This window comes from Myotis lucifugus, unplaced genomic scaffold, assembly GCF_000147115.1.
Source record: "Myotis lucifugus unplaced genomic scaffold, Myoluc2.0 scaffold_101, whole genome shotgun sequence".
Taxonomy (NCBI): Eukaryota; Metazoa; Chordata; class Mammalia; order Chiroptera; family Vespertilionidae; genus Myotis; species Myotis lucifugus.
In genome coordinates this window covers 3,846,537-3,873,228 of record NW_005871149.1, presented here as the reverse complement: position 1 = coordinate 3,873,228, position 26,692 = coordinate 3,846,537, and the positions used below count along the sequence as shown (strand labels likewise).

At 46.0% G+C, this 26,692-nt stretch overlaps 1 protein-coding gene across 1 annotated transcript; it reads right to left on the bottom strand.

The window, feature by feature from the left end:
* Nucleotides 1-21,076, bottom strand: AKNAD1 (AKNA domain containing 1). Its single transcript, XM_023757018.1, has 15 exons — nt 19,667-21,076; nt 18,235-18,274; nt 17,929-18,074; nt 17,772-17,834; nt 14,795-14,922; nt 11,922-12,121; nt 10,354-10,427; nt 9,743-9,904; nt 9,543-9,631; nt 6,315-6,412; nt 2,785-2,903; nt 2,583-2,724; nt 1,849-1,930; nt 1,121-1,250; nt 1-389 (listed from the first exon to the last, which is right to left on the bottom strand). The coding sequence occupies exons 1-15, from the start codon at nt 20,639-20,641 to the stop codon at nt 258-260; spliced, it is 2,580 nt and encodes an 859-aa protein (XP_023612786.1). The 5' UTR covers nt 20,642-21,076; the 3' UTR covers nt 1-257.
* Nucleotides 21,077-26,692: the final 5,616 nt, after the last annotated feature.

The following is a 26,692-nucleotide window of genomic DNA, read 5'->3' as shown; positions in this document are numbered from 1 at the left end:
TATGTTTTAATTTCTTTTATTATGTGTTAGGAATAACAGATTTATTTTAAAATAAATACTTGTTGATTTGAGTATAAGAATCAGAGGTCCCTTTTTTCTCGTTTAAGTACCGTTGTGCTCCCCATTTCTTATGGTTTTGGCATTTTCTCTAGAAATTTATCCTTCTAAATTGTGTAATAAGTAAAATAATTTGAGGGGAAGATTAAGTTTTCTTTGCCTTTCTTTGTTTCTCAAATCCCCAGTCACCTTGCATCAAACTAGTATTTCAATCGATTCCTCCATCTCTGTAGTTTGGCGAGATCTTCTGCAATAGTTCTGATCATTTGATCAGTTGTTTCTTTCAGAATGTTTGCTGTCCTCAGGGCATGGTCCAGAGACGCGGCTAAACCCTGTGAAGGACAAGTGCGCACATTTTAGTCATACACGTTTGCCACTGTTCCTGTTAACTGAGTTCTGTCATCACACACTGCCAGGTGGAATTGGGAGTGCTCTTTTTTCCACCCGGTCTGTTTCTGTTTTTTCCTCCAGGTCTGTTTCTGTTTTTGAGAGTTGGTTTCCTAGGAAACCAGTCGGAGATGGAAGGTATTTTTTAGGGCAAGGGACAGAAAAAGGACTGACACGTGACTGATGAGCATGAATCAGAGGGTGAGGTCAGAAACCTGCTGGGCCCATTCCCTGCTGTCGAGAAAGAAATCTGAGAAAAGGAAAGTTCTTGGGGCCACAGAAGGGGACTGGGGGACATGACCACTGAGAGGGCAGGGATACCACGCATGCGTGCACAAGCCTTGGGAAGTGGCCTGGGATTCGAGTTTCTGACTGGAAAAAAATATGTGGCTAGCGTCTGTAAGCCCAGTGTCGGTGGAACAGTCCTGTGAGCGGCCAGGGGATCCTGTAGCTGAGGCACTGCCCACAACGTTTCCCTGGGAACCAGTTTAGGAGTAGCACACACCACGTGGCTGCTCAGGCCCTGTGTCTTTAGGCTAGTGCTGAGCACACACTGTTGTTAGTAGAGCATTTGGGGTGCTCCATACTGTAATAATTTAGAAGCCATCAATTTTGTGGTCAGCAAGACCAAACTTACAAGCTGCGAGGATTCTAGAATGTTTTTCTGAGTCCTCACCTCAGATTTCGTTTCTTCATCACTGCTAACGTCGCTTAAGGATTTGCTTCCAGAAACCCTGCCAGAGTGGAAATGGGGGGAGGATGTAGCCAGGTCTGAAGTGGAGGTCATGGGAGCCTTAAGGTTTTTTCTGGAAGGCAAAAGCACAGGGATACTCGTGTGAAGCGCCCCCCTCAGCTCTGGGGTGCAGGGCGCCTGTGTGCTGGTAGAGGCCGGCACCCTCCGTGTTGCCGCTGTCACAGTGCCTTGGTGGATGACCGCAGCCGAGTTTCCTACATCAGGGCCTTCCCACATCGGAAGCCCACGTAGACTGGAAGGGTCTCTCTTCCCCCTGTTTCCCTTGCTAGCTCATTCATATTTAATCTTTGGAGTTGAGCTTCCCTGAACCCCCATATTAGATAATAGCACTTTGAGTGACCTCTTCTTGGCACTCACACACAGCCTCCTCTTCCCAAAAAGTGAGCTCCCTGAGTCAGGGACAGGGTCCACTCTGTCACTGTGTTCAGCAGCTAGCACAGCGCCTGCTGTGGACACGCAGATAACGTGGTGAGTGAACACATGAAAGACTGACGTCTTAGCCAGACTTCCATTTGAATCCGGCTCTCCTACTTAGGATCTAGAATCTAGATGATCTTGGGGAGGTAATTTAATGCATTAAGCACATAGTATGCACCCAACCAATGGGTAGCCATTCTTGTCATCATTACTAATGAGAAAGTGATACTTACTTTCCTAGTTTGGGCTCACGCTCATCTTGAGAGGATTTTGAATTTGCTCTCTGGGAACAGATCCAGTTTGGTTTTGAATAAGCTGGAAAATGTTGGTTCTGATTAAATTCAGAGCATCAGAAACGATCCCCAAATCGTGGATATGTGGGAATCATTTTCTGAACTTCTCTATGTGAATGAAACATTTGATAAAAAATTAATAAATAAGAAAATTGGGGAACATAGGAAACAAAGAACTTTGTATCAAGTATTTTGAAGTCAGAGAATTCAGGAAATAAATTCCATTTTTAAAAGGAATTATTAGCAGACAAGAGACCAGGAGTCTAGGTTCCCTGGGTGCTAGCCGTGCGACCTGGGCATGTGGTCTAACTTTTCTGGGCTCAACGACTTCATCTGAAGGTGGAGGGGTAATATCTCCCAAGAGGTTGACCCACTTGGATTTCTGAAGTCCCCTCCGACTTAGGGTTCTAAGAGTCAGAAATTAAGTCCACTAGGACAATTCTAGAAATTAGAGACTAAACAGAAGATACGTGTATTAAAGTCACTCCTCCGTCCTCTACCTTCCCCTCTTTCTCCTTCCAGGCCTCCTGTCTTACCCACTGGTCTCTAGGAGCGAGGCTTCACTCCCCCTCAGGAGTAGCAGACAGGAGAGGAAGGAGCAGTGTGGGTCTCCCAGGCCTGGGAGAGAGACTGGGTTGTTCACAAAGATGGGATCATGGAGGAGGTGTACTTACAAGGTGGAGAATTCTTATTTTCATTTAAAAAGCGAAACTGCACAAAGGCTCTTCCTTCGCCATGATTTAAGTAATTCTGTCCCGGGGTGTCGTATCTGTAATGAAATTCTAAACAGGAAAGATTAAAAATAAGACTCATTGCCTGCTAAACAGGAAAGATTAAAAATAAGACTCATTGCCTGGGAACAACAGCTGTCCCCACTTCTGACCCCTTTGGAGGCTCCCTGGGGCAGTTGGGAGTCCTAGTGCCACAGTTCTCGCAGGTGTTGCTCTGCAGCCCAGCGCCGGGAGCAGAAGAGCCGCTGAGTCCTGTATCGGGACCTGAAGAAACCCGTTACACCAAGGAAGTGTGAGTCTCGGTCGTAGCCATACAATGTGGTGTGGCGAGCAGAGCTCTAACCGGGCCAGGTCTGCACTAGACACCACAGTACTTAACTTCCCCGCGGTTACCAAGGGAGTTGCCAGCTCAGGAGTGACATTCAGGGTCCCTTCCTGACAGCGGAGAGGTGTTCTGATAAGAGAGCCTCCATTTGCCTAGCACTCGTGGGTGCTTGGTAAAGGCCTGCGGAACAGGTGGGCCTGTGAGAATTTGGCCCTCTGAGTTATCAGACGATCTTGCATTTAGTCATTTTTCCAGATTTGCCCCAGGAGATCCACATTCTCTTCTCAGCCCCTGCTGTGGGCCAGGAGCTCGTGTTTTGTCACCCAGGCGGTTGGAAAGATGGTTTTCCCCAAGTCAGTTCATAAACTCAGGTAGGAACTTGAATCAGCTGTGCCCTCGCCAGTGCCACCCGAGGCCAGTGGTGGAGAGCGTGTGTCTGGTGCAGGTCTAGAACCTGCTCGGCAGTGGGATGCTCCAGGGGATGCCACGGGGTGGGAGCCTGGGCCAGGCAGGTGAGCACGGCAGGCTCGGGTGTCCAAGCCGCATCTCAGCTCCGGGACACAGCCTCTGCCAGTGCTAGCAGCCACTGCATCCATGAGTTCACTTGTCGGGGACTTGGTCTTTCCAAGTGTAAGTCACAAGTGGGAGGAGCTCTAGAAAGGACTCTTTTCTTCCCCGAACCTCACTCAGTGCATAGTTATTGAGTGCCTTCTTGATCCTGAACCCAAGGAAATTACAAACAGAGGACAGGGACTTACCCTGGGAAGGCTGTGTTGCACAGTTAGAGAGTGAGAGATTCAGACAGGCCTGAAGTTGAGGCCTGCCTCTGCCCCTTCGCTGGATGGGTGGACATGTGTTCACATATTCTTTTGTGTGTGTGTGTGTGTGTGTGTGTATGCATGCGTGCTCGAGCGCAATGTTTTATAAAGAGTAACAGGGTTGGGTTACTTTGAAGAATATAGGAAGAAAAGTTACTGGGTCTTTTTAAAAAATATATTTTTATATCAGAGAGAAAGGGAGAGGGAGAGATCGAAACATCAATGATGAGAGAGAATCATTGATCGGCCGCCTCCTGCACGCCCCCCCACTGGGGATTGAGCCAGCAACCCAGACATGTGCCCTTGACTGGAATTGAACCTGGGACCCCCCAGTCGCAGGCCGATGCTCTACCACTGAGCCAAACCAGCTAGGGCTCCACATATTCTTTTGTTTTGTTTTCCACATATTCTTGACATGTTGTTCAAGAGGTGGGCTGGATTAGTGACTCACTTCTAACAGAGAGAATAAAGCAGTAGTGATGGTGGATAACTTCCAAAATCAGGTCATAAAGGATATTGACATTTCCAGTCTTGTTCTTTCTTGTGGATCCCTTGCTCTGGGGAAGCTGGCTACCATGTCTTAGTGACATTCTAGCAACCAATGGCCCTGTGAGTGACCATCTTGGCAGCAGAATCTCAGGCCCAGTCAAGCCTTCAGATGACATCAGTGCTGGCCAGCACCTTAACTGCAGCCTGGTGAGAGACGCTGAGCCCGAACTACCCAGGTGAGCTGCTCCCAGATTCCTGACCCACAGAAACATGCTAGTAAGTATTGGTTGTTCTGAGTCACTAAGTTTTGGGGTCCCCTGTTACCCAGCAGTAGGTAATGATACACCACCTCTTTGACCTGGCAAGTCACTTAATTTTTCTGAGCCACCATTTCCTTATCCCTAAAGATAATTCCTACCTTCCATGGGTGTTGTACAGTTAAATTATATATACTATGTCAACAGTTCTCAAACTTTTGATTTCATAACCCTTCTACACACATAAAATTGAGGGCCCTAGAGAACTTCTGCTGAGGTGGTTTGTCCTGCCGTCTACCATGATATACACCATTTTCTGTACCTGTGGTGGAATGTCCCCCTGCACTGAAGAAGAGCTGTCCTCAACAGTCAGCTGCAGATGGGTGGGTAGAGAAATATCTATAGATAAACTTAAAATCATTTTTGCTTGAATCACTCAGATCTCTCCAAGACTGAATGGGTAGTCTGAGGCTTAAAAAAGTTGTTTTTAACAAGTATCTAAAAAATATTTTACTTATGGTATCATTTAAAATGACAATAATCCATTTCATATTAACAGAACATCTTTTTAACAAAAGCTAACTTTTTGAAATTAGAAGAGTGGCATGCTTTATGTCTTGGCAAGTATCTTGACTATCTGGGTTAATAGAAGACAGCAGGGTTCCATAGCTGCATCTCCATTCAGTCTGTTGCAATATTGGCCTTGCAGCCATATACAGTATAGTTAGAAAGGAGAGGACCTCATGGTCCCGGCAAGGGTCTCAGGGACTCCCAGAGGCCTTCGACCACACTTCGAAAAGCTCTACTCTGTTACAGCATCTGGTATATAAGTGTTCAATGAAACCTATATTTATTATCACAAAATATATCATCTACAGAGAACAAATAGAACTAAATGTGACAGAACAGTGAGTTGGGAAACGGCTCTTGGCTAACAGGCTGTATGAAGGTAAGCTCTCTGAGCATAATCCTTGTTCGCTCTCTGGCTCCGGTTCGTCATGTGTAAATGGGGTAGATGAGGCTTGGGGGTGATGGTCACACTCAGGAGCTGCCTGAGCAGGCAGGCCCGGCCCTGCCTCTTCCCCACCCAGGGCAAAGCTGCCAGAGGATGTTCTGCTTCCATTCGCATTGAAGAAGGCTCCTAGGACTAAACACCATTGAATTCCATTCCCTGTGCTTTCTGGGTCTCCTCCCAGCTCTGACTGTCTGTGCTTCTCTGACACGTGCATGGACAAGTGGGCAGCAGATCTCGCGCGGCGGGAAACTTATAGGTGTACACGTGGGTTGTGCTGGATGGGGTGACACATCCTTGAGGCCACCCAGGGACCTAGTCTATGCAGTCCTGAGGTGTTGGCCAGAAATAGGTGTGGGCACATTCACCTACCTGACTACATCTTTAAATCATTTATTTTTAATTCTTTACATTAAAAAAAAAAACATGCAACACCGCAGCCTAGGCCAGGGGTGGGCAAACTTTTTGACTCGAGGGCTACAATGGGTTCTTAAACTGGACCGGAGGGCCGAAACAAAAGCATGGATGGAGTGTTTGTGTGAACTAATATAAATTCAAAGTAAACATCATTACATAAAAGGGTACGGTCTTTTTTTTTTTAGTTTTATTCATTTCAAACAGCCTAGGCAGTGCTATTTGGAGTGGCCAATGGCAAGCTGGTGCCCACCATGAGCAGACCCGAGTGGCCAATGGCAAGCTGGTGCCCACCATGAGCAGACCCCACAGGGAAGGACCTTGAAGACAGTACCCACAGCCCCAGCCCCCTCAACTTACTGAGAAGTGAGTCTGGATGAGGTGCCTTTTCCTGAAGGGCAATGGGAAGCCCTCCACAGCTGGTCCTTCTGTGGCCTTTCTTCTCCAGGGTTTGCTTCCTAAAAAGGTGCATAGACCCCATGAATCGTCAGTAGACTTTGAATAGAGACAGTGAGCGTATTGGTAAAGGGGACATGTCGCGTTTCTTATGTCAGCCTGGACGGTACAGCAGGGGCATGTCGTCCTCCCAGGGGTCCCCTCTGCCTGTCTGTGAGCTTCCCCCTGAGAAGTGGTACCCAGTGCAGTTTAGCCTGATAAGGACATCGTTTCCAAACATTAAAAGTGAATCTGTTTGGCCTTAGCTGGTTTGGCTCAGTGGATAGAGCATCAACCAGGACTGAAGGGTCTGGGTTCAATTCCGGTTAAGGGCACATGCCTGAGTCGCGGGCTCAATCCCCAGTAGGGGATGTGCAAGAGGCAGCTGATCAATGATTCTCTCTCATCATTGATGTTTATCTCTCTCCCTTTCCCTTCCTCTCTGAAATCAATAACAATATATTTTTTAAAAAAGAGGAAATACTGTGTTTTTTTAAAAAGTGAATGTTTGTTCCGCAGAGGATAATATCTAATCATCATACATACACAGTATAGAAATTTAAAGTTTGGAATTATAAAATTGGAGCTTTTTTCATATTCATGTTTCACAATCAGTTCTTAGCGGGGAAGAAGCTGTGCTGTATGCCACTATGGGTCACATGGCTTCGACTTTCAAAGTGCAAACAGACTGTATCCCAAGATCCATAAAGAGGATTTTGTCCCAGGTTTATGGGTCTAGATCAGTGGTTCTCAACCTTCCTAATGCCGCGACCCTTTAATATAGTTCCTCATGTTGTGGTGACCCCCAATTTCATTGTTACAAATTGAACATAATTAAAGCATAGTGATTAATTACAAAAACAATATGTAATTATATATGTGTTTTCCGATGGTCTTAGGCGATCCCTGTGAAAGGGTCGTCCGACCCCCAGAGGGGTCGCGACCCACAGGTTGAGAACCACTGGTCTAGAGGCTGGGGGACATCTGAGCTTAATTTTATCAGTACAGGCCACCAGGAGGCATCAGAAAGATGCCCTACAATTGTCATTTACCAGCTGCTTCCTCTGACCTGTTGCTTCAGTCTCCCTCCTTCACAGAAATCCTAACTCCTCCAAAGGAATCCCACTAACATTCTTAAAGCTCTCGCTCAGCCCGTGGGTACAGTAATAGCCCCCGGGGGAAGGTGCTCATTCCTCGTGTGGAGGCACCATGCCCAAGGGATCCTGGCCCGAGCGGGTGAGGCAGGACTGAGACCGATTCCCAGGGAGGGTATGAGGTGCTGCTTGGCACGAGCGTGCAGGTCTCGCTGTGCCTGTGGGGTTGGGGCTGGGAAGCCAAGCCTTTCCCCTCCCCTTGGAAAAACACTCTGTCCTCCTGAGTCACACTTCCTCACACCCCATTTTCTCTCTCCACCCCCTCCGCTGGGGCCTCTGAACATCTGCTCTCCAAAGTGGGAAACTTGGATCTCAGTCAAGTGAGTTCAGTCCAACACGACTTTCTTTTTCTGCCTCTTAAGCGTCTCTGTGCGCTGAAATCTTCCTGCCAAATGTAACAGCTCAGGGCAACTCTACTTGAGAAGACAGTCTTAGTGGCTTAAATCCAGTCCTGCCGCAGAAACAACACAAAGGGATAAGCATTTGCATGCAGCGTCTATGCCATTTACCTGCATGCAAACACACCACCCTGCAAATGCCCTGCAGCATCCTGTCCATCAGCAAGCTTTACAAGGAACACCCCACCTGAGAGAGCTCCTGCTGAAAGAGCAAAGAGGAGCCCTCTGCTCAATTCATTCCTGGGGGACTATTACGGCACTGACCGAGATTGCAGTTTGTAACTCATGTCTGCCTCCTCCCTCCCCAGCAGTAGCTTCACTATTAGGTCTGATTTTATACTTGGTTGTGCTTCTCTCTCCATCTTGTCCATCAGAGAAAAGTATATTTAGTCTAGAACACTGGTCCCTCTAGGTCTATGCTAGGAATTTGGAAGAGAAACATTTAGTACCTTGAATGCTTGATGAAAATGTTCTTTAAGCATAAAAAATTTTTATATTTAATAAAACCTAAAAAAAATTCAGAATCTAGGTTTAATTCTAGAAATACAAACAGTGGGCTGGGATGACGGGGAGGAAGCACATCAGTGCTCCTTGTGTTTAGAGTCAGAGCTGATGACGGACATGGTGGTTTAAGGTCCTGAGCTCACCAGGTGACACCAGTAGATGTTAGCACACACACCCTGCTGTGTCCCTTGGGGGGAGGGGGAGGCAGAAACTCAATGGAACACTTATGACGAGTGCGGTTCCCGTGGGGAATGCTTTCTTTCAGGAAACCCCAGTCTGTCAGCCTCCTCATCTGCTTCTATTAGTCCATTACGTGCGTGTAACAGCAGCTGCCAAACAGCTCTGCCCTCCTTGCTCCTGACCTTCCCAAGGTAATTAGCCAGGCTTTGGCCCCAGTTCATGGAAGCTTCAAATAAATGATGCTGAATTCACATGGGCCAACAGCTGCTCCAATGAGCATTTCCAAAGCATCACGGATGTCTACATAGGGTTTTATGTCTGTGTGCACGATTTATAACTTGAAGATTTCATGCCAAGTGATGGGAGAAGTAAGCCCTGAGGTGTGGGATAAGGTTTATTTCTGGTGGGACCAGGGAGCAGAGGGGGGACCCAACAGGGAATTTTCCTCACCCCAGGGGAGTGGTGGTAGGGAGCTGGTGGACAGGGTGCGTAACACTATCCCACCTGGCAGTGTTCCCAGGAGCCCTCAGGACAGACCCCCCTCCCTGTGCTGTAGCAGAGATTCTCACCCAGGGGCCCATCAGGATCACCCGGGAGATGTAAACAAGAATTCCTCCCAGGCTCCACCCTGGCAAGGATGTCACAGTAGGTGGGGCTGAGGCGTGTGCATGATTTAAACATCTGCCCGGTGACTTTGATGCTGTCCCCAGTGGAGAACCACAGCCACAGGGACTTGTAAATGGGAGGGAGGCTGGGCTATGTGCCCAGCCCTGAGGTCTGCGGGTTCTGTAACTGGGCCAGTGGCTCTGGCAGCTGGTCAGCGAGTTGACGCCCACTCTCACTGGAGGCATTATCCCAGGCCCGGCCTCCCCCCACCCCCCTCTTCCCCCGGCAGCTTAGCAGCCAGAAGCCCTCACCATTCGAGGACCCGGTGGCAGAAGGCACAGCTCCGGCCGGTTGTCTCTGCACATTGCTGCCTTCCGGAGGCGGAGGTGTGGCGGGGGTCCTGCACCACAAAGCACACAGATGCAGCTGTGACCCAGGAAGTGACTCACCCCCTGGCTGCTCACATTCATGCACAGCTCTGCCCAGCAAGCAGCCCAGGCTCGCTGCTCACCACCGCAGGCGGCTCGGTTCTCACTCCTCCCTCGGTGGGTCTGTGCTGTAGGCCAGGACTTAGAGAAAGAACCTTCAACACAACATACTGTCTTCTTCGCTTCCCCAAGCAGATTTTAAATCTCGTGTACAGACGAGAGGGTATTCTTCCCTTTTTCTTACCCTTTGGTTTCACCAGAGGACGAACAGATGTTAGAAGCTAATTTTAAATCTATCAGTTCGACCATCAGTTAGTAGAGCTCTGAAAGCTTTTCCAAAGAAATACAATCCACTAAGAATTATAACAAAGTTTAGGGAATTAACACCCCCCCCCAAAAAAACAACAACAATGGCATTACTGGCCTGAAAGGGCTGACACCACCCAGCCTGTATTTCTTACGGTGGTTTTACCCTTTTCAGGGGTGGGGAACCTTTTTTCTGGATATTTATAACATCATTTGAGGGCCATACAAAATTATCAACTTAAAAATTAGCCTGCTACACTTGGTCAAACATTTAATTAGCTCACCCTAATGCCTTGGCAGGGCCAGACCAAATGATTTCCTGAGCCTTATACAGCCCACGGGCTGGACGTTCCCCACCGTGCTCTAGGGGAACAGAAGAGAAACGCACCTTTCTCACCATGATGAACAGTGCCGGCACAGGCAGCATTGTGCAGATAGCTTTTTCCGTGTTTGAATGACTTCCTTAGGAAGTGTCTGGGTCAAAGGGTATGAACATGTTTGTGTGATGACAGGAACTGGCAAATTGCTTTCCACAACAGTGGGAATTACACAGCCACTAACAATGTGGGCCACTCAGTGGCCACACCCTCCACTGCATCAGGAATGATCAGTCGAAAATGTTTTTGTTAATTTAATAAGGGGTGGCACCCTGCGTTCATGAGCGTTTCCTCTGCTATTAAAGGAGATAAGCGTTTCCCAGCTGCTTGCTTATTAGTTGTATTTCCTACTTGCGACTTTTTAGTTCACATCTTTTGCCCATTCGTTTTGGGGAAGGTTTCAGTGTTTTCTTATGACGAAAACAAACATTTGTTGACTGCTCCTGTGCCAGGTGCTTCTCCGGTGGCCTCCTTATTCCTTCCCACCACCCTGGGCCATTGTTCCCATTTTAATGATGAGTAACCTGAGGCTCAGAGAATTTAAGCAACCTGACAGGTCACCCAGAGTAGCAAGTAACACACAGAGCTGGGATTTGCCCCTTTCCCCATATGCTGTGTTCTTAAGCACAGTCCTGCTCCTCAGAGCACTTCGTGTACTAAACATCTCAATACTGAACTTGATTTGCACTTAATATTTTCCCAGTTGTCTGGTCTAACTCTGCAGCTGGGCCTTAAAATGAATGAGATTTTGCCAGGAAGCTAGGTGTTTTGAGGATGGGAACATGCTTCTTTGGAAAGGCTAACATTTATACAGGGTGGGGCAAAAGGTTTACAATGTTCCTTTGGAAATTAAAACAATAATTGATAAAAAAATTAATACATAATAATACAAGAATAAGCACTGTTTTTCACATACTCACAACTGTAGACCTACTTTTGCCCCACCACTGTGTATGATGCTCAACATGTTGTCCTTGTCTCTGACAAAAACCTATTCAAGTTTTGAATGTCAGCCGCAGGCTGTGTCTTCACATACCGACTGAAACCAAAGAATCAAGTTAAGGCAATTATCCAGACAATTCAGTTTCTCAGAATTTAGTCTGAAATGTTCCAATAGTTGAGGCTACAAAAAATAAAAAGTGTAGAAAGACAGTGGTGATGGATTGGAATTCCTACTATTGCATCTTCAGACAATCCAAAAGAATTTAGCTTGTGAGAAAGGAAATGCAGATGTGGGCTCATGGAAATGGTTCTTGCACGGAGAGTGTCATTCTCATTTGGAAGAGCGAGTACAAAACCATTAAAAAGAAAAATTATTTCTTCCAGGCACGATCCACAGAAATATTACTATCCGTCCAGAAGAAATAGCTCTTCAGCGGTTCATCAGTTTAAACTACATTGTTGCAGCCTAAACTAATAAGAGGTTTTAAAAACCAAAACTTGAAATAGCTTTTAATTTTTACAAGCTGGTTCCATTGAAAATAATATGATGCATGGGACTTTGGGAAGTTAAATTTTATGAAATATTAAAGTAGAATTTTGTAATTCCATGAATGCGTATTCTATAAATGCACAGGACCTGGGTTTCCTGGCATGGAATTGGGCTGTAGGTTATGCATTACCTCATCTGAGGGTGGAGAGGATGCGGATGGCAGGCCACCTGGGAGGGTTGGAGAACTCTCGGGAAGAGAGCCAGCTGAAGTGTGTTTGCCTTCATCAACCTTCCCTTCAACATCTTCAAGTAGCATCTCCATCCTGGAGACTTCACCTTCCGCTTTCCTAAATGAACAGAAGGCATCGTGGAGGGCATGCAGTCAACATTCTAACCAGTAACAGCAGGTCTTGACCATGGCGTTGATCTATGTTATTAAATGGTCTGTCCTCAGAAAGGACCCATAATGGACACCCGCCCTGATGGGCATCCTGTTTCAGTGTCACTTGAAAGGCCTGGGCTCTGATCCCTATTTTGCTATCCATTGGCTGTGCATCCTTGGGCAAATCACTTAAATCTTTCTGTGCTTCCAATGTCTCAAGTTTAACAAAAAAAATGTGTCAAATCTACATGAAGAAAACAAGCTCCTGGACCCAAATACTCACTGCAAAGGTTTTAACTCCTCCCAAACTAATCTGTAAATTCAACACAATCCTGAACAAAATTCTAATGGAATTTTATTAAGGACATCTGGTGAGCTGATGATAAAGTTTTAATAAGAGAGTGCAAGAATAGCTAAAGAAAGTTTAAACAGGAGGAAACATTTCAGAATATATACTAAACTCCAGTAATTTAAACTGTGGTTGACGCAGGCGTAGATACCTAGGTCAGTGGGATGGAACAGACCCGTCCCGTTACCCATGGAGATTTCGTATACGATAACATGGCTTTTTCCACCGTGGGAAAGGCTGGCCTGTTCAGTAAGTGGTGGGACTAAGATCTCAGCATGAAAAACCATACTGGTAATCAAATAAGATATGGGGAAATGTCTTCTTCCCTGGCAGGCAGAAGAGAATGAAGAGCGGACAAGGAGAGGCTGAACATGTGAAGGAAGAGAAACGCTGAAGCAGGCCGCAGGTCGTGGGAAGAGCTGGGGCTGGAGAGGCCGCAAAGTGAGTGAAGGAAGAAAGGGTGTGTGTGTGTGTGTGTGTGTGTGTGTGTGAGAGAGAGAGAGAGAGAGAGAGAGAGAGAGAAAGAGAGAGAGAGAGAGAGAGAGAACATGCAGATTTGGAGGCGGAAAAAAGATATTTTTGAGGGAATTTATCTTTTCTGTAAAACCAAAGACGATAATACCAGGGCTTGATGGAGGTAGAATCCCATTTCTTGGCCCCTTGGTTTTGGGTGTTGGTGTGTGTGAAAGATTCAAACAACTTCCAGACAACATTCTAACAAACAAGATGCATTAAATCCAAACAGTTATTTTTGCATCTTACCTTTTAAAGGCAATAATAAGAAGGTTTTCATAAGAGTGCAACAGTTGACTTCAACAAGCGATTAGCTGATGAATCTGCAGAATTCTTTCCCTACAGAAAAAGCTATCTGCAATGGCCTTTGGTCTCAGGGCTTAGAAGGTTCTCGACATACCAGCCCCTCCAGGGTATGGGGTTCTGCTCATTGACAGGTTACGCCCATGTGAGAGCAGGAGGACCAGCCTGGGACCAAGCAGCTTCGCTTGCCCACTGAGTTTACTGAGCTTGCCCGTGTGGAAAGCTTCTCCTGTGTATGGGATATAATTGCAGTTGGGACTCTGTTGGTTTATGCTGGGCCAGGCGGTGTGGGTGTAACTGGGATATAAATAAGGCCTGGATTGCATAACTTTGGTCTTCATGTGCACAGAGGCCTGTCTTTAAAACCCCTGCCAACAGTGGGATTCCTTGGAAAATAAATATCCTTACTCTTTTGGTTCTTAAACAAATAGGGAAAGCATATGGAGATCTTTTTTAAAAAAGGCTTTGGAGGGAAAATCAATATTAAAACCCCAGCCTTGCTGTCTAATTAGTTGGTATTGAAATAACAGTAGACAGAGGTTTCATTCATTTTTTTTGAAAAAGTAAAATTGTACTTTGGGGGAAAAAAGCCTCAGGATGCAAGTGCTAAAATATAAACCATTAAACTATTTTGGCATCAAGAATGATTTGTGTTAAAATGCTAGGAATAGAAAGAGCTGAGCTTACGAATATTAAGCCCACTGAATGGATTCTTTTAATTCATAGCAGGAAATTATATGGAAACAATCCCAGCCTTGATTCCTGGAATACATCTTAAAGCTATTTGGGTTGGAAAGAGGATTGTGGTGCCATAAAAATGGCCAGTTGGAAACTTCAGTGTAAGTATGCATCTAAGATTCTAATGTGGATTTGCTGAGGAATCACTTAAGTTTTAACATTTTCCCTTTATCAGGATTTGTGGGCCCCTCACCCCAACATTAACCAACCTGACAACAATCCTCTCCAGCCCACTGCCCCTTTGAAATGGTCTGTGAATGAGAAAGAAAGGGGGGGGGTGAGGGGAGGGAAGTGGGACAGAAGAGAAGAACCAGGCAGGAGAAATAAGGGCAAGAGGGGGGTGAGGGAGAGGACAGAGGAGCATGGAGAGGGAAGGGCCTCTGGGTTAGACTGTGAGCCCTTCCACGGTGTTCTTGTGCCCTTCTGCGTCTCAGAACCAATTCTAATGACATCCACGAAATGCAAGATGGCGGCACATTGTCTCCGCCAGGAGACAGCTGTTCATTACGGACACGCCATCTGGTCATCACCTAGCACGGGACCTTCCACGTAGCAGGAATTCCTCACTGTCTTTCGCATGCGGTGACACCTACTCATTGGTGGCAGGGGTTTTACTGACCCTAGACCTTCCTGGGCCTTTCGTGGCTCTCGGGCACTAAACCAGCAGCCACATCCGAGTCCCACCTGAAGAGATCTCTTCTCCAACCCTCCCACCTCTCACAGTTTAAACCTGACCTTTTGGGGTCATAGTCACTGACAGCTGGGGATTTAGGCTTGTGGACTTGCTGTTCCAAAGTCAGCTGCTCCTCAGCCACAAACTCCTGCTTCAGCAGTTCCAGATGGGCCTGCAGTTTCTGCAGCTCCTGTGGCAGAGAAGGCACTGGCATCATTCACATGTAACCCTGCGCATGGAGTTGTTTCCCCTACAGGAGTGCAAAACAGAGCCGTCATCCTTCTCCTGGCCATTGTTTTGTTTTGGAGTCTGACATCTGAATTTCAGACAGGGGCCTTCTCCACATACCACCCTCCCTCGTAGCACAAAGCTGAAAAGTTCGGTGGTTCTGATTTCTCTCCCAGAACCCACTCGGAGCCTCTTGATGGGACGTTAATAACCCTGTATATTTGCAGAATGATTTTTAGCTTCTAGAATACATTCTGTTCCTTTTCTTACTTAACTTACTCATCAGTGTTGTAGATGTTGCAAAGTAGATTTATTACCCCGGTTTTATAGAGGAGGAAAGCAGAGCGCTAAGGAGTAAGTCTGATGCCACATAGATCTTACAAGGGAACTGAGCTTAGAGGACCTGGCTTTGAGTCTGTGGCATTTAGAGGGTGAGATGAGGAAGGAACAGCTGGAAGTTTAGCCTCAAGCTGGAATGGGTCTTTCAGATGTCACCACGTCACCTCATGCAGCCTCACACAGGTGCGTGTGTAAACCGTGCAGGTCAGGGTCTTGTCTGGAAGTATAGAGACTTTAGCCCTATAGTCCCAGCCGCTAAACATTCCCTGATCAATGTCTACATCTGGCCCTGGGCTGGATCGGAGTACTTTGCCATGGCTCAGTGGAAGAGGTGAGACTGAAGTCGGGCTTGAAGGGTACTCAGGGGGGCCTGGACCAGGCAGCACTCATGAAAATGGAGAGGAGAGGATGAATCAGAGAGAGATTCCCCAGGGCAAGAAAAGGATCAGGAGTTAAAGGATCAGTCCACCAGGGTTCAAGCTCAGACTCTGTCCCCTACTAATTGTATGATTTTAGTGAACTTGAACTCTAAACTTCAATTTTTTCATATTGTGAAAATTAAATGAGCTAATGCTTCGTGTCAGGAGCATAGTACATACTCAATAGTGGGTAGCTATCATTATTATTATTAACAATGGATAAAGAAGTTTGGAAACATTGGCTATTGGGTATTAAAAAAGGCAAGTGTGGTAAATATTTTCCATTTCTCCCCCCAGATCCATCCTCCATCCTTCTCCGTGCCCCACCCAGGAGGCTGACCTTCCATAGACATCAACAGGAGGGAGGAACTGAAGAAGGATGAGGTAGGGGTCTTTGTTTCCCTGATTTCCTCCTGCAGGTATTATCATGCACCAACTGTGTCTCTACCAAAAGCCACAGAGCTTGTCAGCTACTCCTACAGCTACAGCTACTCTCCTTGGGCTGGAGTATCTGTTCTTCCTCTGTCCCTAACTGTTGTTAAATGATGGCTTATTAAACTCTTCTCAATTACTCCATTGGAGCAGGCCATCTAGTTCCTACCAGGCCGCTGATTCTATAAATCTCACAGTCAATGATCAGGGGTCTAGCTTGGGAGATGGACAGAGTGTGAGAGCCCTGACTAAAATGAGGAATTTGGGAAGGCTAACAACTTTGAATGAAGATGTCAAGCTTACCTAGATTCCTCCTACAATACCCAGCTCAGAGTCACTCCTAGGAAGCCCTCTAAAGTGCCTTGCTCTGACTAACAAGGGTGAGCCTCTTCTCTGCCACCCTTAGCATCACCTGTAACCTTTCTCAAGCTGTGGGTCACTTGTCTATTTACCCACCTGTTCCTAGGAGACTATCCGCCGCTAGAAAAAGAAATAGTTTCATCATCTCCAAATGCCTGGTAGAGAGTCTGGGACATGGGAAGCACCCAATAAGTGTTTGTTGAATGAATGAATTAGTTATTTCATTAGTATGATGAATGAATGAATGAATGAATGAATGAATAAGGAACATCTCTTAAAGTTCGGATCCTCCCAGTTTTTGTGCCGTCTGGGCTCTGAAGCACAGCCTGCCTGAGCTTCGCTTGTGCTCTTTACATCAGAACTTGTGACCATGTCTTGCGGTTGACCCAGTGGCCTAGACTACATCTTCCACTTTGCACATTTCTGGCTCTCACAGTCTCAGCTTTTTGCCCTATTGCCAGGCTCTACCCCCATTTCCGGTGACCCGGGCACTGATGAACAAGGCTGTGGTGGTTACAGCATAAATGAGTGACTTGATTAAGTACAACCAGCAAGGATGTGGAACCCAAAGATTTTGATCTGAAAGCACAGCTTCAGGATCAATTTTAAGTTTTTGAAGTGTTACTATATATTGAGTTGCCAGATCCCGGTAATTCTTATAACCTACACCCCCTGGGACCCATGGACTCTGGACGGGCTTTGTGATCCTTTATAACAGCTGGTGTGCTAGTCTCTTGGACCTGCCCTGGTCTCGGATTTATTATGGGGCAACCGGTGAAGAAAAACAGTGAACAGCCATAAGTAATAGATCCCCCGAGAAAGAGAGAGGGCTGAGCACATAGAGGAATTCTAAGCTCTTTTCGCTCCTGTAACACAAAGCCCCAGTCCTCAAATAATCAGTGAGACCTGAGCCTCAGCACTTTGGGAAGGAGAGTGGGGGATGGGAAGATGGGTGAAGGGAAAGAGGAAATCTCATAAACATTAGCACAATTCTGTACTAGTTTCCATATAACCAGCTTGAAATGTGTTATTAAGGACATATTTAATGCTTAATTCAATTTGATTTAGCATTCTAGGGAGTTATATATGTATGACCAACGCCAGGCCTCTGGGGGCTGTTCAGCCATAGACACAGGTTACTGCCCTTATCCCCTGGCAAAACATTTCCACCCGAGCATATCCACTGCCCCCTGCAGAGAAAGCCCGTGCTGGGCAGCCCTTGTACTTTCCCGTGTCAGATTCCCCAGGAAAGACTTATTACCAGCCTCTCGTCTTGCTCGTAGCCGGGGGAGTCCTGTGCTAGGCTTCTGGAAAATTCTTGCACCTGCAGTGAAAAAAATGCAATACTTCATGAGTGGCATGGTATCTTATATTTGAATTTGCTCACTTCTACTGTTCATAATCTTTAAAGGTATTACTTTAGTCTTCAGCTGATCAGTATGTTCTTTTAGCTTCTGGCACATCTCTCTCCCTTGGGATATCTTCTGGAATATGGAAGAACTCAAGGAAGGGTCTTTCTGAGAGGTTGATGACAGCTTCCAAAGGCGTGTCTCGGATCCTGTTCCTATAGAAGAGAGAATAAGTTGGGCTACCGTTCATCTCAAGTTCACTGCAGATTTATTAAGTCCTGAAAATGGAAGTCGGTGGCAATCACCACCATTTGCTATTTAAAAATTTTTTCTAAACGTGTATCTAAATGAAAGAGGTTGAAAAAACGCTAGTACCTGTGAGATGTTCTTGGTGGCTGTGTGTTGCAGGCTTCATCTGCATAATTAAAGGATAAGAAAGTGTTACTGTTGATAGTGATCAAGGACGCCATTGTTCAGAATGGCTGATGGTTCTGGTCCTCCAGGCAGCCCGTGTTGCATCAAGGCTGAATCACCTCCGACACTGATCTGTGTGTGGGTGGCCCAGGCAATTACTTATCACAGTAACCCTCACATTCTCAGGTTCTCAGCAGGAAAGTGGGGACAGTAACCTATTCCTGGGGTCCTTATGAGGAGTAAGTGTTAAGTACTTAGACTCAGGCATGTGGTAAGCACTGAGTACACATTAGCTGTTAATACTATCGTGTCTGATGCTATTATATGGAACACGCAAACATTTCTCCTAAAACTAGACCACAAGCCCCATGAGGCCTTCTCACCAGGTCTGTTGCTCTCACTGACACCAAACTCATGGTAGCCACACCCTAGAGAAGAACATAAAATAGTATGCATTACGTTCCATAACGGGTGTCAAGACAGCCATTTTTACCAGGACACGACCCTTTCCGCTCACACAGGCGGGACAGGAGTTTACATTCCAGAGTGATTCGCCTTGAGGGGCTGCCCATCGCCCACAGCACACAGAGCTCAGAAACAGGCCAGTGCCAGCAGCTAAACCAGTGGTTCTCAACCTTCTGGCCCTTTAAATACAGTTCCTCATGTTGTGACCCAACCATAAAAATATTTTCGTTGCTACTTCATAACTGTAATGTTGCTACTGTTATGAATCGTAATGTAAATATCTGCTATGCAGGATGGTCTTAGGCGACCCCTGTGAAAGGGTCGTTCGACCGCCAAAGGGGTCGAGACCCACAGGTTGAGAACCACTGGAAACGGTTGTGGTCTCACCAGACTGACGATTATGAATGTCTCAGTGACATGATGGGTATCTAACCTATAAAGTCCAGTTCTCCAACATGAAAGGACTAGAGAAGCCCAGCCAGCCTGGCTCAGTGGTTGAGCATCTACCTATGAACCAGGAGGTCACGGTTCAATTCCAGGTCAGGACACATGCCCCGGTTGCAGGCTCAATCCCCAGACAGGGGCATGCAGGAGGCAGCCGATCAAAGATTCTCTTTCATCATTGATGTTTTTCTCTCTCTCTCCCTCTCCCTTCCTCTCTGAAATCAATGAAAACATATTTTAAAAAAAAGATGGGGAAACTCAAATTCTAGGTGGGAGAATTTGGATTTAATTCTATGATGTGTTATTGTTATTCCAGCCCCTGCTTCTTCTCATGAGGCACCCAGTGGTCTTCTGAGAGGTCACAGAACTCGCTCAGAACTGGAACAAGAACCTCAGACCTGGAACAGGTGTCAGTCACCTTCCAGAGACCGGCTCTGGCACAGAGGAGCAGCCCAGGCCTGTTTCCGGAGGGGACTTCTCTTACCTCTGTCTGCTGGGAGGGGTCCCCAGTCTTCCTTTCCTGCTCTTCCTTCTCAGCATGGTCTGGCCTAGCCATGCCTTCTGGAATTTCTTGCCCAAGAGCTAACCCAGCTCTCAGTTCAGGAGAAGAGCTGGCTTGTTTATCTGTTAGAAGTGGTTTATCAATCGTATTATTTTTAGGGATTTTCCCTTGGGGAGCAACACTAGAGCGATCAGAGAACTGGTAACAGACTTGGGCATATTTGAACCCAGGGCCTGATCTTGTGTTTTCTGTCTGCAGTTTCTGCTCTTGGCAGCCTTTTTGTTTATTGCTTGGACTCTTGGATTTAGTTAGAAAAGTGGAACTTTGTGGAAGGCTGCCGTCTCCAGCAGCCACTGGCTCTTCTGTCTCAGAGGTGTTTTCTGCTGTCCTGGTGGGGCAACAGCTGGGCTCACTGCCCATGTCATCCTCCCTCAGGGGGTTGAGCTGGTCAGCGAGTTCTGGGGTTGGTTCTTTTGACCAAAAACTCTTAACATAACGCAAAATAAAACTTTTAACAATGGCTTCATCAAGACTGTCCGCACTGGAGACCTCTGGGAGAGTTTCACAATGACTGCCTTGGCCTTTTAAAAGCTCCTCTTTGGAAAGATGATGCTGTAAAACATCAGAAAGGTCTGACTTTGAACGGTCCCCTTTCTTAGCTGGGATGTGAAGAGTTGGGAGGCAGCATTGTTCTTCATCAGATTTTTTCTTGGCAGCGTGTTCAGTCATTTTACCCAGAGTCAAGACTGCGCTTGCATTTCTGCACGTCCCTTCACGGGCAGCCCTTTCTTGAGGGTCCTCTGCTGTTGGAATCACTTGATCTGAGACACCCAGGATGTTGTTTTCCGAGGAAAAATTGTGATCAGCGTGTAGCTTAGTTTGGGAGAAACCCCCATCGTCAGGGAAGTCCTCCCGTTGCTTGGAAGCCTTACGCTCTGAGAAATCAGCCTTGTCCATGGGCAGCCGGGCCTCTGTCCTTGTGCCCGTCCTTGATGGTCTCAGTTATGCCAACAGAGCTCCTGGTTTTCAGTGACTGTCTTCGTTGTCTGTCCTGTTCTGTGCGAAAGGAGAAGAGCCTGGTTGTTAAATATATTAGAATAACGTGTGGAAGTGGGCTGTCCCAGTGTCCGAGCCAGAACAAAGTGGATGCTTCTCACTTAGAACAACTCAGTGATAATCGTGAAGGCAGAAAGCTCAGCAGGCGCTAAGCCATCCTAAATGCTACATTAACACAATCAATGGTCTATACACAGGAGAAAAAGGGAGTGGTAAAAATTTTATTCATTAAATCTGGTTAATGACCACATATTTATCAATCTGTCTTAGTCCACACATCACTGACGGGCCTCTCAGTTGTATAACATTAAACGTTGTTTGCTCGGCTAACATACGACCTCCCACCTTCTCTGTCCTGGTTTTGAAAGGATGCCCAGTGCAGAAGGCAGGTACTCTTCACCCATGGGAATAGTTAAAGGACAAAGGAAGAAGTGGCATGCAAGAGACATGGTCTCGGTAAGAGCCTTGAAACTATTTTTAAAATCTACTTGTAAATGAATATATTGTTTGATGGTGAAAACTATCACTAACTAATTTGAATTCATTGTCTAAGACATCCAAATGGCCAACAGGTGCATAAAAAGATGCTGAACATCACTAATCACCAGGGAATTGCAAATCAAAACCACGTTGAGATATGGCCTCACACCTGTGGGATGGATGTCATGGAGAAGAGATAACAAGCGCTGGCGAATGTGGAGAAAAGGGACCTTTGTGCACTGTTGGTGGGAATGCAAATTGGTTCAGCCCCTATGGAAAACAGTAAGGAGGTTCCTCAGAACATTAAAAATGTATCTACCATGTAATCCAGCAATGCCACTTCTGGGTATATACCCAAAGGAAATGGAATCAGGATCTCACAGAGATACCTGCACCCCCATGTTTATTCACATTATTCACAATAACCTAAGTGCCCATCGATGGATGAATGGATTAAAAAGATGTGACATATTACAATGAAGTATTATTAAGACATGAGAAAGGAGGACATCTGGTATTTGCAACTACATGGATAGACCTTGAGCACATCATGCTAAGTGAAATAAGTCAGAGAAAGACAAGGGCTGTCTGATGTCACTTTTGTGTGGAATCTAAAAAAGCCAAACTCGTAAAAACAGAGTAAAATGGTGGGTACCAGGGGCTGGGGGCAGGGGGCGAAGGAGGGATAGAGTAGATGAGATTTAAGGGCACAAACTTACAACAAGTAGTTACCAGTTTAACGACATAAGCCCTAGAGATCTAATGCACAGTGTAGTGAATATCAACAGCAATTATGTATTCAAGCTTTTTAAGAGACTAGAACTTAATTATTCCACTCACCAAAAAGAATAATTATGTAACTTGATAGAAGTGCTAATTATGACTAGAGTGGCAATCATATCGCAATATATGAATGTATTAACTTTAAAATTATACAATGTTATATGTCAAATATATTTCAGTTTTTAAAAATTGTTTTGAGGGGGAAAAGAGTATTTTAAATGCCTACAGAGAAGAGCGAAAGACGAATTCTAGTTTTTCAGGACTTTTAATGACACAGGCAAGCTACAGCCCCAAGCGCATCCTCATGTGTCTTTGTATCTTGAGGTGCTAATGGCAGAGCTCCAAGCCCTTCTAACCAGATCCTAGTTCCTAAAATATTATTCCTTTGAAACTGATAGCATTTAACTTTTGTTAGAATTCTTAAGAAAAAGAGACCACAAAGGTACTCTCCCGTTGCATACAGGAAAACAGCTTTTTGTTATTATTATTATTATTATTATTATTATTATTATTTTCTTTTTGTTTGCATGCAAAATATCAAAAGTTTTTTTCCTGGTAAAGGACAGTCTACATTCTTAGCCTTGTAATGGCCCCTTACAGGTAGCTGGAAAGAACTGGAACATCTTCCCACGAAGCTACCAGGCTCTGTCTTGGACTCCCAACGTTCATTCAAAGAGGTTCCGGTCAGAATCCAACAGAACCCAATTTACTTTCTGAGTTCAGGTGAACACATCTGGGGCCGTGACTGCTTATGCAGCTAGACTGACCATTATGTGCTCAGCAGTAGCTCACAGACCCCCCTGAGCGTGACCACTGAGCACACAGGCCGGCTCACCCAGTGGCCCAGCCCTGGGAGATGCTGCAGCTGGGCCCGGCCAGGAATGAACACAGGTGCTCACCACGCTGACCACTGTACCCTGTGTGGTTCACTTGATTAGGAGTCTGAATTTGGTGCCCAAGTGCTGACTCATCTGCCAGTTTAAGAGAAGATAGCCGTGGCTGCGATCGCTGGGAATCTGATGGAATCGATTGAGAATGTCTATAAATGGAAATCCCAAAAATCCTTAGTGCTTAGAAGCCAAAGATGGTCAGTGAATCATTGTCTCTGGCTGGTAGGTGATGTCTGTTCTAGTCACTAAGCCCAATACAAATGTTCTATATTGGAACCTGTTTCCATCTTCAAAGGAAAACCAGGGGGCCGTGTGCCAGTGACAATCTCTTCCTCTCATCCCCAGTACCCTCTGCTCTGTGCTGCCAGCCTCCAGACAGGCTGTCCATGACCCAAAGGAGAAAGCAGGCATTGTACCCTCCCATCCTTCCCTGCCTCCCTGCATCCAAGTACCAGCCACCTAACACTCTTAGTCCTGATCCCCCTCTTCTAACGCCAACCCGCTGACTACAATGAAAGCTGGAGCTGACCGGAGGCACTGCGCCAACAATCCAAATTCTCCTTCCTCCTGTGTGCATGGGCCATTCAGGGCGTGAACAGACGACAGCCAGGAGCTTTAAATGTGTGACCCAGGACGCTTGTCCTGCATACAGCAACCTGCTCCCAACCTGACATCCGGCACCCCCCTCAGTCAACACAGCTGGCAGGCCAATGGCAGCAGCGACAGAAACTCACCTCCCAGGGGCTCAGGTCGCCCAGAGGGAACCAGTCGCAGGGCCTTGCAACACAGAGGAGCAGTCCTTCAACTCAAAACCATCTTCCTTTTTTTCAGTAGCGGGCGGTGGTCGGCAGTGGAGCAAGAGCACAAAAACTAAGCTGCAGAGTCCGGTGCGTCTGCTGCTCCTGCCTTCCTTCAACTGTAAGAAATCGGCTGTGGAGATACTTAGGGGACTGCTGATGGGATCTGCATGTCATTTATCTTTTAAGAGCATCAAAAACACTTAGTTTGACTGTTTGCATTTTCAAATCCTCCCCCTCTATTCCTAGCTCAAGATTTCTATTTACCCATGAAAGCAAATAGGAGATGTCTCCGGATCGTGTGCGCGAGGCCACACCCGGAGGCCAGGTGTGGGTGGGTTTTGTGTCCAGTGGATGGTGTTTCTAGATTAACATATTTTCAAAAGTAACGTGACACGGGCTCCCTGCGCAGTGACTGCATTTGGTGACGCTCCCGTAATCCTATCAGCGAACTCTATCTCAGAAATACGGGGCGCCCACCCCGGCAGGTCTGTGACTGGAACCACATGCCAGTCAGGGTGGCGTCAGCCTGTGACTGTTGAGCGGCAGAAGGGAGACACGGTGATGGGCAGCACATGGAGCCTGTGCTCCCCCCGAGCCGAGAGCCGAGAGCCGAGGATCTATTATTTATCGTCGGTCTCAGCGAGGTGGGCCTTCTGGGAGTGTGTGAGTTGGTGACCAGCTGTTACAAATTATTTATCCCGAAACCATTTTACAAGTCAGAATAGAAGAATCTTTGAAACTGTGAGCAAACCAGTATTTGGAGAAGCTTCTTGGTGGGGTGTGACCAGCCTTCGCTTGTTTTTCTTGCCCTTTGGGGGTCAGCGCTGTCTTTTTGGCCAATTTTCCCACTGACTTAACCACATAGTCATCATAAATCTAAGTGATTGTCTCATTTGTATGGAAGCCATGGGCCCTTACTGTGCTTTGGGAACATTTAGAAAACTCTTGCCAATTGATTTTCTTTTCTTTCTTTCATTTTTAATGTAAACACTTTTTACATTTCTTTCAAATAAAAATCAATGTTATAAAAATTGCCCCTTGATTTTCTAAGAATAATTCTAATGACACATTTTAAAACACTGCTTTAAATAAATATAATTTTTTTTAAAAGGACTTTGTCCCTTCCCTAACTTTCTAGCTTAAGTTTGGCAACCGCTGCCTAGAGCTAAGAGGAGCAGAATATTTTAGGAACGTTCTTTCTCCTTTACCTAAAGACTTACCCTTCTCTCCCCTGCCTTTCACCCCCAGGCGAAAGGAAGAGCATTGACTTAAAATTATAAAATAAGAAAAATATAAGGAATAAAACGTCAGACATATTATACATCGATGCCTGATCTATGCTCCTCAAGATGATTTTGAAAAAAGTCTATCCTTGCATTAGGAAAAAACAATCTAGGGGATGCCTTAAGGAATGCCTGTGGTCAGGGGGTGGCCAGTGGAAAGGGTGGTGAGTAGAAGCAATGAAGTGAATTTATGGACACTGAAGTGGTCGCGTGACTCAGTATTCCTAAAAGCTCCACTTGGGGTCCTACCCAAGTCCTGCTGATGAGAGAAAAATAGTTTGGGAAGGGTCAGTGACATCCATCTGAGGTGGAGCCTACCACTAAGGCAGAAAGAATTCTAGATGATACAATTTTGATGTGTGTGATCTGCTTGTCAAAAGGCGCCTCTGGGCACATTTGCAATCCCATAATTAAGACTGACAACAGCATCATAAAGCTGTGGGTATTTATTATCTTCAGAGGAGGACATCCCGGGAGCATCCTGTCCTAAAGGCAGGCAGACTCTTAGAAGTGAGACACGTGGGGGAGTCATGAGCGCCTCACTTCCTTCCCAAGCAACCCGCCCTACTAAGTGATGTTTGGAATGACAGGGTAGGAACAGGTCTCATTGTGCAACTACTTTCCCACGTGACCCCACGTGAATGGGAAGCCCTTGACTGCTGGTACCAGGCAGCCCCCAGATCTGCTGACGGCAGTGATAGTGTCCACCTGCAGGAGAACACGGGCTGTTTCCCGGCCCAAGCCCTGAACCACCTGCTTCTCTTTCTCATCAGCTTCTTAAACCTCCTCCTTTGTTCCACAGGCCCTAAAGGGTTGCCATGCTCGCCTGCCTTTACCAACTCCTGTCCCGGATTGAAGGTGGGGTGTCCGCATCCTGGAACGCTCTCAGTCGGGGATGTTAGTCACCCAGCGTAGGACAGAGTCCCTCACCCCGCCAGGCCCCTACCCTCTCTGTTATCCCCTCACCCAAGGTACTTAGTCCTGTTTCCTAGCTAAGTCGCTTGTCTAGAAAGCCACCACCAGGAAGTGACAGAGGCACACTTATGGGGAATACACAAACCCACGGTCATTTTTTTCTTAGTTTTTAAACTTTGTTACTGCTTTATGTTTTTCTGCTTATTGTAGACAATGTGAAAAGTAGAGAAAAGTGTAGGTCAGAATGCTTCAGTAGAAGTCTTTCTAGTGTTTATTGAACGTTTTGCATAGCTGGGCTTGTAACATATAGTTTTGCAACATGCTTTCAAAAAATGTAATATCAAGAGCATTTCCCATGTTATTATTAACTTTGAAATAAATACATGTTTTCATAGTTATATCCACTGCATAGCTGTACTGTAATTAATCATTTCCCTAAGACAGTTTTTGTTGACCTGAAAATGCCTTTCTTTCACTCTTGTTTTTGAAAGATATTTCCACTGGTTAAATAATCCAATGCTGACAGTCATTTTCTATGATCATATCAAAGATATTCTCCTCTGGCTTACGTTTTGCAGTTGCAAAGTCACCTGTCAGCCTGACTGTTGTTCCACTGGGCAGTATATACTTTCTATATCCGCATACATCTTCAGCTAGACTCAATTATTAGGTATTTCTCTCTCTCTTGCTGAACCGTTTGAATGTAAGTTGCAGAATTCATGGTGCTTTCTGAAATATTTAAACTTTTTTATATGTTCAGCTTGCCTGAAACATTTCAGCTTGCCTTTCCTAAAAATAAAG